Source organism: Chiloscyllium plagiosum, chromosome 34, assembly GCF_004010195.1.
Source record: "Chiloscyllium plagiosum isolate BGI_BamShark_2017 chromosome 34, ASM401019v2, whole genome shotgun sequence".
NCBI classification, from domain to species: Eukaryota; Metazoa; Chordata; class Chondrichthyes; order Orectolobiformes; family Hemiscylliidae; genus Chiloscyllium; species Chiloscyllium plagiosum.
In genome coordinates this window covers 15449384-15460358 of record NC_057743.1, presented here as the reverse complement: position 1 = coordinate 15460358, position 10975 = coordinate 15449384, and the positions used below count along the sequence as shown (strand labels likewise).

The following is a 10975-nucleotide window of genomic DNA, read 5'->3' as shown; positions in this document are numbered from 1 at the left end:
ACCAGGAAGAAAAAACCTTTAATTATGTTATTTTATTTTGGTATTCTCTCTTGAAATCTCTACACCACCTTCCTCTCCTTTAAAAGATTTCTCAAAACACATCTCTATGTCTAAACTCCTCCTCATCCCTTCCTTCATAGGGTTCAGCATCTATTTCCTTATATTTAGTTGTGAATTATCTTGGGACAGTTTGTGCATTTGGGGTGGCACGGTAGCTCAGTGGTTAGCACTGCTACCTAATAGTGCTCGGGACCTGGGTTCAATCCCTGGCTTGGGCACCTGTCTGTGTGGAGTCTGCATATTCTTCCTGTTTTCTCTGGGTTTCCTCCCACAATCCAAAGTTGCTAAGTTGCCCATACTGTTAGGTGCATTAGTCAGGGGTAAATGTAAGAGATTGGGTCTGGGTCGGTTACTTGCTGGAGGGTTGGTGTGGACTTGTTGGGCTGAAGGGCCTATGTCCGTACTGTAGGGAATCTAATCTCATGAAAGATGCTACATAAATGCAAGCTATTGTATAAGTACATGCAATGGAAGGGGCAGCATGGTGGCTCAGTGGTTAGCACTGCTGCCTCATAGTGCCAGGGACCCAGGTTCAATTCCCACCTGTGTGGAGTTTGCACATTGTCTCCGAGTCTGTGTGGGTTTCCTCTCACAATCCAAAGATGTGCAGGTTAGATGAATTGGCCATGTGAAATTGCCCATAGTGTTAGATGCATTACTCAGGGGTAAATGTAGGGCGATAGGTCTGGGTGGGTTGCTCTTCGGAGGGTCGGTGTGGACTTGTTGGGCCGAAGGGCCTGCTTCCATACTGTAGGTAATCTAATCAAAGGTTTGTTAAAACTCCTATCTTTGCTCCACTTGCAGCTCAAGATTGAAAACTCTATTTTCCTTGTACCTGGTGCACACTTCATATCTCCCACCAAGTCTCAATGCAAATATAATTAAAACAAAAAGATTATTTACTGTCAACCGAAATAAAAGTAACGTAATCAGGATTCAAGTTATGAAAATTATGTTTAAAGGCAGACTCCCAGCCAGCAGATGTCAATGTCTGAGGAGTTTTCAGGATTTTCCTTTGTAAAAACTGCTTTTCCTTCCTGAGATGTGTGTTCATGACTGATTGTGAATAGAGAGCTGTCACATCATGTCACAGACACAGGGGCAGATTTACATTTTAACCTAACGGCGGGTGGGCTGGAATATGTACAAAAAAAGAGACCCGAGCAGAAAAATAACCCGACCTCCCTCCCCATAACACATCTCCAACAACCACATCATTTCTTCCCAATTAAACGAATCCAGGTACTTAAAGTTGATCTGAGAACGGGACAGAAAGGAGGAAGAAGGGGGGAAAGAATAAAAAGCAACGCAGTTTTGTGGCATGGTTTGGAGAAGGAAGGGAAAGGCGGAAGTTTGATGCTTTAATTATTTAGAATATATATAAATATATATAGATAAAAGAGGCAGACAGATGTGAGGCGGGTCCACGTGGTTTGTTTCAGACACAGATCTATTGTTCAGATCAATAAAAAGGCAGAGTCAGAGAGAGAGATAGAGAGAGGGGGAAAGGGGGAAGAAAGAAAGGAGATAAACCTAAAGGGTTTAAAACCTGGCAGGAGGGGGAAAAAAAAAACATACGATTGAGTGACTTTTCATCAAGTTGAGCGGATATTTAATCACTTGAAGCGGCGATTTAAAGGAGAGGAAATAATTTGGCGATCTTCTTACTTACATAAAAATTGGGGATTTCCTTTTTTTTCCCTCCCTCTTCCCCCCCATCCTGTCGTTGCCTGAGACAAGATGCCTCGCAAGAAGGTGGACAAAAAGAAAACGAAAGGTGGAAGGAAAAGGGAGAGAGACTTCAGCGATGAAGAGGAGCTGGAGCTGGAGCATCCCGGCAAGAAGATGGGCAAGCCCGTCCTTCAGACCGTCAATGAGCCGGAGGAGACCAAGGAAAAAATAGTAAGAAAGCTCGGGGCTTTGTGGCGGGGACGGGATGGTGGGCAACTTCTCCCATCCTCACTTCTCTCTCTCTCTCTCTTTAAAAATTCTCTTTTTAAACCAATCCCTCGACCTATTCTAATCCTTCAAACAAAGCCCCCCCCCCCCCTTTTATTTTCCTTTTTTTTACCCCACACAAATTTAAAACTTAATGCCCGGGAAGAGGTTTCTCACAAAAAAAAGTCTCCATTTCCCCCTTCTGAAAAGTTTGGTTTTTTTTGGAAGAAATTTCCTCAACCTTTTGTAAAACTTTGAAGTACAACTTTTTAAAAAAAACTTTTTTCATTTAATACTGTTTCGATGCGCGAACAAAGAAGCCAGGCCCCGCACAGTGACTCCTTTCCTTAATTGTTTATCTTTTGCGGGGGGCGGGGGGAATATTTTAAAACAAGCGACAGAGGAGCCGGTTTTATATTTTTCCCCCCCCATTCAGGGGCCTGGAGTTTGTTTGTTTATTCCCCTCTCGCTGCTTTTTTTTTAATTTTTAAAAGGAAGGATCGGAGGGATTTAAATTATTTCCACCCACTCAGCAGACTTTGATTTTTTTAAAAAAATTAAGTACGAAAAACACTTCTGATTTTATTAACGATTTTGTTTTCAAAAAAGAATATATGTTTTGTGAGGAGGGTTTTGTTTTTTTTTGTGCGCGAGGGAGAGCCACGGCCCAGGCAGGCTCCATCGAATGGCAGAGACGGACGGCGGGCCTGCGGGAGCAATCATTTTAGATAATGGAGAGTTTGTACAAGTCTAGACTCTTCTCCCTTTTTTTTTGGTGTTTCGGTGGGGGCGAGGGGCTTTTTTTTTGTGCGTGTGGTTGGTTGGTTGGGGGGGGGTGCGGCTGAGAGTCGGCCCCAGGGAGCGAGGCTCCGGTCTCGGCCGGGACTCGGGCTTCTGCCCCCGGACTAGGCCGCACGCTGAGCCCGTCTCCTCTTTGGAGGCACCCCTCCCGACCTCAGCCTCTTCCCCACCCCCGGCACCGAGGGGGAGGGAAAAACAATTACATTTATCACCGACATGTTTGCAATTCAAACTTCATTATTTTCCCTAAAAAAAAATCAAACTTCTCCCCTTAGTCACTTTCCTTTTTTTTTTACCTTTTTAATTTTTTTCTAAAATCGGATGTCGCAGTGAGGAGGTTTATTTGATTAACTTTTTTCTTTTTTTTAAATTTAAATTTTTTTTTCGTCCGTTTCCGCTGCTCCAATTTCCCGCCATTTCGCGGGCGGCGGGGGCCGGTTACTGCGCATGCTCTGGCGTCGCCTGTCAATCATCCCGAAATCCCAGGCAGTAGACCAGAGGTGCAAACTGGAGGTAGCTCTGGTGGGGTGGGAGGGAGAATTGTTGGGAAAAATACCCCTCACTTGGAATGCATACACTTTGCAACGTTTTAAAGAATGATGAGAAAAGTTGAAGTCTCCCAGAGCTCGTGGTTGAACTTTAACCCGAGGTGCTTGTAAATATTTCACAAGTGATATTGCCTGTGGTCCTTTGTGCACGCTGTAGAATTGCCTCTCTTTGTGAGCAGTATTATTAGCAATAATGATTCATGAATGTACATAACACTGTATCAGTACTAGGTACGAGAAGAGACATGACATCAGTACTGTCTTTTTGTAAGCATGACTGGTTAAATATGCATTTTTCCATACGATGATTTGACAGCAGAGAGAAGTGGGGTAAGACTAGCCTCCAGGAGGAAGGTGAAACTAGGAAGGTATGAAGCTCTAGTTCTGAGGCTCTGCCAAGCTGTAATTTAAAACCTGAGGTAGTATAATGGTTTTCTGTATTTCAACACAGTGTAACGTAGAGAACTGAACTCAGCGGTTTGGGGGATTCTTTATCTCAGTTGGCTGGACATCTGATTTCCGATGCAGTATGAAGTCAACAGCATGGGTTCGATTCCGCACCAGTGGAGATGGCTTCTTTTCAGCCTCTCCACTCAGATGAGGTGGAGTGACCTTCAAGTTAAACCACCACCAGTTGTTTCTCTGAGAGCAGCCTTATGGTCTTCTGGGAATATGGTGCTTTTATGGTTCTGGAGAAGAGGAATGTTGTGATGAAAGGTGTATGTTTTGGGATCGGGATTTCAAAATAGTGGCAGATGAATGTAGCAAAAGTGAGGACTGCAGATGCTGGAAACCAGAGTTTAGATTAGAGTGGTGGTGGAAAAGCACAGCAGGTCAGGCAGCATCCGAGGAGCAGGATGAATGTGAGTCAGTTCTGTGAAGGTAATTTATTTTTATATCGGGGCAAAAAGTAATTTGGATATTGATTCAAGCACCTCAATTCCAAAAAGGCGTTCAAATGCCTAGGAGATTCCAAATAGTGTTAATGGATGAATATGTTTATACTGTTGAGATTATGACCTGAGAGTCTAAATGGATCAGAAAGCTACTCACATTAATTTTGATGTCAGAACAGAAGGTTCAAGCTTTCAGTTCAGTAGAGCCAGGATTCAATTCAGTTTCTTAGTAAAAAAAAAAATTGAAACCCTTCAGGGAAGTCAGTAATCTCAGCTGAAAGGGCTTCTATTCTGGAGTATCCAAGCTGGGAGAGCTTGATTCAGTGCCTTTTAAGTTCTTCAGACTCAAAGGGAAGTGAATATTTTACTAGGATTGAATGTTCGTAACGGCTTGGGTTGGGAAATGGGTTGAAACTTTTGTTTTGATCATTTATTAAGTAACATTCACTGTACATGTGTATCTAACTAACAACTGCAAAAATTAAACATGTGATTTATAAACCCACGTTTCATTTTAGGATTTGATTTGTCAGTTTTATCATTTTACTGGGATCATAACAACACAGACGTTTTACTCTTTAGAGCTGAGAAAGGTTTAAAAGTAATGAAGCAAATCTGGGAGGGAAACAGGTTTTTCGTTGCATAGCCTTGAGCTCTGCATAATTTTTGTATATTTGTTTGCTAAAAGCATAGAATTAAAATGTATCGTATTTTCCAAAGCAGTTGTGTTGTGCATTCTTTTTGATGATTGAATATACTTTTCCCTTGAGAGCTAACAGCAGTGTTTGGCAGAAGGATGGCATAATTAAACATCTGCCCTTGTTCAGTATCTTTGACCAACAATTGGGTAAAAACATTGAAATTGTCATATGCCCCTTTGGATCTGATCTCAAAATTCTGAGGAAGCAGCTTCCTCTGCTTCCAATGGAGCTACAAAATGGCCTCTCTTGCAAGACCATGATCCTGGACTGCTGTTGTACAGTTCAAGCTTAATTTTGTAGTTTGTAAAATGGGACAAACTTTATCAGTGGAGACTCGACTGTTTGTGATGTTACAGTGCTCAGTCCTTCTGGTCCTGGAAGCCCAACAGCTACAAAAGTTATAAAAACTCACTGTACTCGTGTTCTGTATTCCTCCAACTTTCTTCATTCTGGATGCAGTAATTGCTTCTGGTACCTCCTTATTAATGTTAGTGAATGTCAGGAGGATTTGAACCTGATTACTGTGTTCGCACAAATCAATGCAGTCTTCATATGGACGTACATGGAATAATGTAGGTTAGATGGGCTTCAGATTGTTATGACAGGTCGGCACAACATCGAGGGCCGAAGGGCCTGTACTGCGCTGTAATGTTCTATGTTCATATTCACGAATCTGCATTGGAACTAGAGGTTTTTATTGTTTTGTATAGGATAATGAGTGGATTTTACTTGTTAGGTTGACTATAAACACCCTTTTATTTGTTCACTTAATTTTTGGAATGTATACATTTTTAAATATGGCTAAGCCCTGCACATCCAAAAAGCTCTCCTTGCAAGGTGGAAAACAAATAGTGAGTAGTGCAGTGCAATTGTTTCTATACATCTGTACATCAATTGCCTTCAACATTGTTCTTTTTAAAGTTTATTACAGTTCTTTCATAAAAATCCAACAATTTTCATTACTTAAAGCTGCCTATCATGTGCTTTACCAACTTCTACCAACTTTTTTTTTGATGTTGAGTATATCAAAATCCTTCAACATTCAAACTTTGCACTTCATCCTGGGATGATAATTGTTCTATTGCTCTTAACGATATAGCCACAGAAACAAAGGTGCTTCGTGAAAGACGTTTAGTCATCATGAACTTTTTTTGTGGGTAAGTTTTTAAACTAGTTGCTTTTATAGGAAAAGATAAATACTTGTCAAACTGCAACGGTTGCGAGCCAAGGTGAGATTTGTGTCGGATTTGAGGTTGGTCCTCTTTGATTATCCTGCGAGTGAAGGATATGAGCAGTTGTGCCAGAGCCTCGAGGGTAATGAGCACAATCTGAAAAACCTCAAGTTTTCAGTGTTGTTTGGTGTATTTGGTAAAGATCTGAGATGTATCTGTAGAGCATCTCTGCAGGTTGAAATTAGTGTATGATTTTATGGTGTAAAATCCAGCAGGGTCTTGATTGAAATTTCCAATCTTGGAGATGGCAGAAGCAGATAGTCATAGAGATGTATAGCACAAAAACAGACCCATTGGTCCAACTCGTCCACACCAACCAGATAGCCTAAGTTTAATCTAGTCCCGTTTGCCAGCAATTGACTCATATCCCTCTCAAACCTTCCTTTTCAGATGCCTTTTAAATGTTGTTGTAATTGTACCACCCTCCACCACTTCCCCGGTAGCTCATTCCATACACGCACCACCCTTTGTGGAAAAAGTTGCCCCTTTTAATCTTTTCCCTCTCACCCTAAACCTATCCCCTCTCGTTCTCGATTTCCCCCCTCCCCAACCCAGGGAAAAGACCTTATCCATTTACCCTATCCATGCCCCTCATGATTTTATAAACTTGTATGAGGTCCCCCTCGCCTCTGCTCTGGGGAAAACCGTCCCCCCCTATTCAGCCTCTCCCTATAACTCAAACCATACAACCCTGGCAAAATCCTTGTAAATCTTTTCTGAACCCTTTCAAGTTTCACAACATCCATCCTATAGAAGGGAGGCCAGAATTGTGCACAATATTCCATAAGCGGCCTGGATGAAGTGGGCCAACTTTCCAGATTTCCAGCAAGTCAAGAATCTTCTGTGCATCTTGGCAGCAAGATGATGCAATGGTGTGGCACAGCCTAACCATGAGAACTGAAGGAGAGTGTGCATGTGACAATCCAATCAAATGACCTGTTGCTGGGGGAATAGACCAAGAAAAGACATTTAAAAGGCATCTGAATGGGTATATGAATAGGAAGAGTTTAGAGGGATATGGACCAAGTGCTGGCAAATGGGACTAGATTAATCAGGATATCTGGTCATGGACGGGTTGGACCAAAGGGCCTGTTTCTATGTTTGAAGAACCTCTTCTGCAGGCCTGCCTCCAAGGTATTGCACCAAGCTTCCATACCCAAAGAGATGAAGGCCACTTACTGAAGCTTCAAAGCCAATCTGATAAACAACCCCACTCCATATACTTTCGGTCTATCCTACTGGGCCTGGATTCTCTGCACTCTCAAAGAATAAGAAGTGATCTTATTGAAACTTCTGAAATACTTAATCAGACTAGATGCACGTAGTATTTTCCATGCTTGGTGAGTCAAAATGGGGTGAAGGTGTGCACAAGGATGCCACTTGGGTACAAACTGATTGATGTTTTGCTCTAAGAATTCTCTGCTACAGATGACTGTAGAAGCTCAGTCTTTGAGAATATTTGGGAAGCAATGGATGTGTTTCTGATTTACTAGTAGCATACGGGGGATAATGTGGGTAAAAGGTATTGAAGTGTTTGATCAGCCATGATCGTATTGCATGGTAAGCATGGAAGAGCTGAATGTCTTTTACTGTGCCTACACCACTGACTTGCTCTTTCTTTGTACGTGACTCTGTTGCATATCCATCTGCAAGTATGATGTGGTCTGTATCCTTTCATGCAAATCATGCAGTAGTCTTGCTGGCTGGGTGGAGTGGGTTAATGTGGCAAAGGAAGGACTAAGTTAAAAGAGCTGTTTTCAATACTCGTGAATTTTATTTGATTTTATAACTGAATGAAGACTGTTAATGATGAGCCATGTAATTCCATCCTGTCACAACATATTGCCAAGTGATTTCTGATTTAGAAATCCAAAATTAAATCAAATATCACTTAAGAATATGCAATTTTTGAACACGGTCCCTTCCATTGATGTCACAATGCTTTTGTGAAAAAATACATTTTTGCATATAGGGGCTTATGTATCGAATAGATGACAGACTGGTTGAACCTAACTTTGTACATCTAGCTACTGGTCTCAGGAGATTTGAGAACCAGCTAGAAATGGAAAGGCCCATTGAAGAGTTGTAGTCCTTTGATTCCCCAGTAACATTATCTAAACAGATCAGACTGTTAGAAAATGGCGATACTCAGTATTATTGGGTTTTTTTGTTTTGAAAGAGTTACAATGCAACATACAGACCTCTCTTCATCTTGCCATTTTGATCACTCCTAGATAGGTGACAATAAAACCTGATGCCTTGAGACATGTCTTTGCATCTTAGTCTTTGGGAGCTAACCATGGGAGCATTGACTCATGGAAGGCTTTTATTACCATTTTGAAGCAGATGCTGAAAATAAACCCGTGGAAATGGCCCATTCCATAATTTGGACTTTTCTTTTGATGGGGCTGTTTTGGAAGTTTTTTTTTACATGAGCTTGTTGCAAAGGTTTTGATCTGTGATGAAGTTTTCTAATATACGCTGCAAGTCTATGAATTCAATGTACTTTTGATCTCTCTAAACTTGGGTTTGTCTATCCGCCTTAGTATGTAGACTGTGGTTTGCTGATTGTCTCAAACAAGAGCAACTTGGCCTTCTGATTTATCAAAATGTCATCAAAAAGTATCCAAACAAGATGCTGAAAACACTTTGTAGATTGGTTTGGCAATTTCCTCAGATTTTTAATTTCTAGCTTTCTTATAACAAGTAGCAGTATTGAAATAGAGGAACCTCGATTATCTGAACAAGTTGGGCAGGCACTATTTTGTTCGGATAATTGATTATTCAGGTAATTGATTCAGTGCCTTTCCTGGGGCTCAGTTTTCTGAAGCTTCCTTTTTTTTTCCTTGCTCTGCCTGCCTTGCTCCCCCTCTCTGTCTCAGGGTTTGTATTTGAGTAGAGACACACTTGTATGTAAGGAACCTGCAGCATTGCTGAAGTCTCTCGCAGGGAGAGGGAAAGTGCGCATGCACGCACGTTTATTTTTAATCCTTGTTAACAAAAGACTTTATCAGTGTTGAAACGCCTCTTGTGATGTCATGTTTCTGTTGGGACCATGAGATAATCTTCGGATAATTGATATTCAGATAATCAAGGTTCCTCCGTCAAGACAAAATGCTAGAATAACTCACCACGAGTAGCTGTATCTGTGTAGAGAGAAGCAAGGTTAAAGTTTTGTGATCTTTCTTCTTTTCTTTCCATAGACCAGCTGAGTATTTCTAGTGTTGTTTGTTTTTATTTCCAAATTCCAGGCTCTGCGATATTCAACTAGTGATACTAGGTGAGAGGATGCCTATACGGAACACAAGAAGCAGCATAGACCAGTTGATTTAAAAGACCTGATTTAATGTTGTAAATTGTGAAAAGAAAAGTTCTGCTGTCTTCAAGATTTCTGTGTGTGTGTGTGTTGGATTTCTGGTGTGGGGGTGCGCAGAGTTGTTATCAACATTGTTTCTATTAAAGGTGCTGCATCTAATATACAGAGGAGCCTCGATTACCCGAATGACTTGGGTGGGGAGATTTTGTTCGGATTATCAAATGCCAGATATCACATTTTAGCCAAGCATTGGGACTTTGTGATCTTGTCCCAATAATCCAAAATTCAGATAATTGAATGCTAGATTCTTTGCTGAATCTGCAGAGGTTCCTCAATACTGATGTAAATAGACTAGGAAGCTATTGTGTACTTCCAACGTATGTCCACCACAAATGTGTTTTTTTTTAAGTTTAAAGCCCAGCACCTCAAATTTTTATATGAAGGAATATGGGAAATGATTGTTTTGTTTCTGCTGCCATTCAGTTGAATCGTACAGGCTGTTCTCTTGCACATCTTCCACCCTAAGTTTTTCTCTCTTTAATGCTTTCGCACAGAAACTAGAAGGATCCAAGTGCAAAGGTCAGCTTCTCATCTGTGGAGCCACAAACTGGGATTTGATTGGTCGTAAAGAAGTTCCTAAGCAACAAGGTAGGCTATGATGTTTCCTAAAGTGTAGCTGTGTCTCTGTCCTTGAGTGTAGACAGAAGGTCCAGCTATCAGTGTTTTTGGGCTTTTAGAATTCAAAAGCTGGTGAAGGTGTGCACACTTGTGGGTGAATTGTCCGCTACCTCACGCTGAGGAGCATGTAAGTAAAATGTTGCACATTGTGCAATCTTGTTGTTTTGAGAAGCTGAGGAGGAAACCAGCACACGGCTCTGAGAAAGGCAATCAAAGAAGAACTCATCCAAGAGCAATAAAATAACTGCAACCCAATTCCCCATGAGCAAACAGTCTTGCAGCTTGCCTTCCCTCTGTTACTGACTATCACAGGATCGAGCCACAATGCAGAAATCAAAGCCAGCACAATATCAATGTTACAGACCAAATTCATAAATGAAAGCATGACATATTGCACTGATAATTCAATAATAGCTTTTGTGCATTACTTTGCCTGTCTTCTGTGTATCACTGGTGATCTGAATGCTCCTATGGCTTTGAAGGCAATCCCAAAAAGTCTGGCTTTGGAGTGCACGACACTGCATGGGTCTAAATCTGATGGATAACTGCCTGTGTACCACCCAGAATCCAATTCCGCTATCGTAGTAACCTGTTGGAGAACAGGGACAGGATTGGCAGTTGCAGGTCCCAGGGTTTAAATGTTTTAGTAGGGTCAGAGGTGGGGGTAAAAGAGGGTAGTAACCTGTGGAGAACAGGGACAGGATTGGCAGTTGCAGGTCCCAGGGTTTAAATGTTTTAGTAGGGTCAGAGGTGGGGGTAAAAGAGGGGGAGGTGTGGCATTGCTTGTCAAAGATAGTATTACAGC

General features: G+C 41.5%; 1 protein-coding gene across 2 annotated transcripts in view; it reads left to right on the top strand.

Annotated features, from left to right (window-relative positions):
* Positions 1–1100: 1100 nt before the first annotated feature.
* The window catches only part of rcc2 (regulator of chromosome condensation 2), a 35831-nt gene continuing 25956 nt past the window's right edge, over positions 1101–10975 (top strand). Inside the window, exons 1-3 of one of the 2 annotated variants that reach the window (XM_043675634.1) lie at positions 1101–1302; positions 1801–1962; positions 10047–10140. In XM_043675634.1, coding sequence (XP_043531569.1) covers positions 1801–1962; positions 10047–10140 — 256 coding nt within the window. In that variant the 5' untranslated portion in view covers positions 1101–1302. The other variant, XM_043675633.1, reaches the window with a different exon arrangement.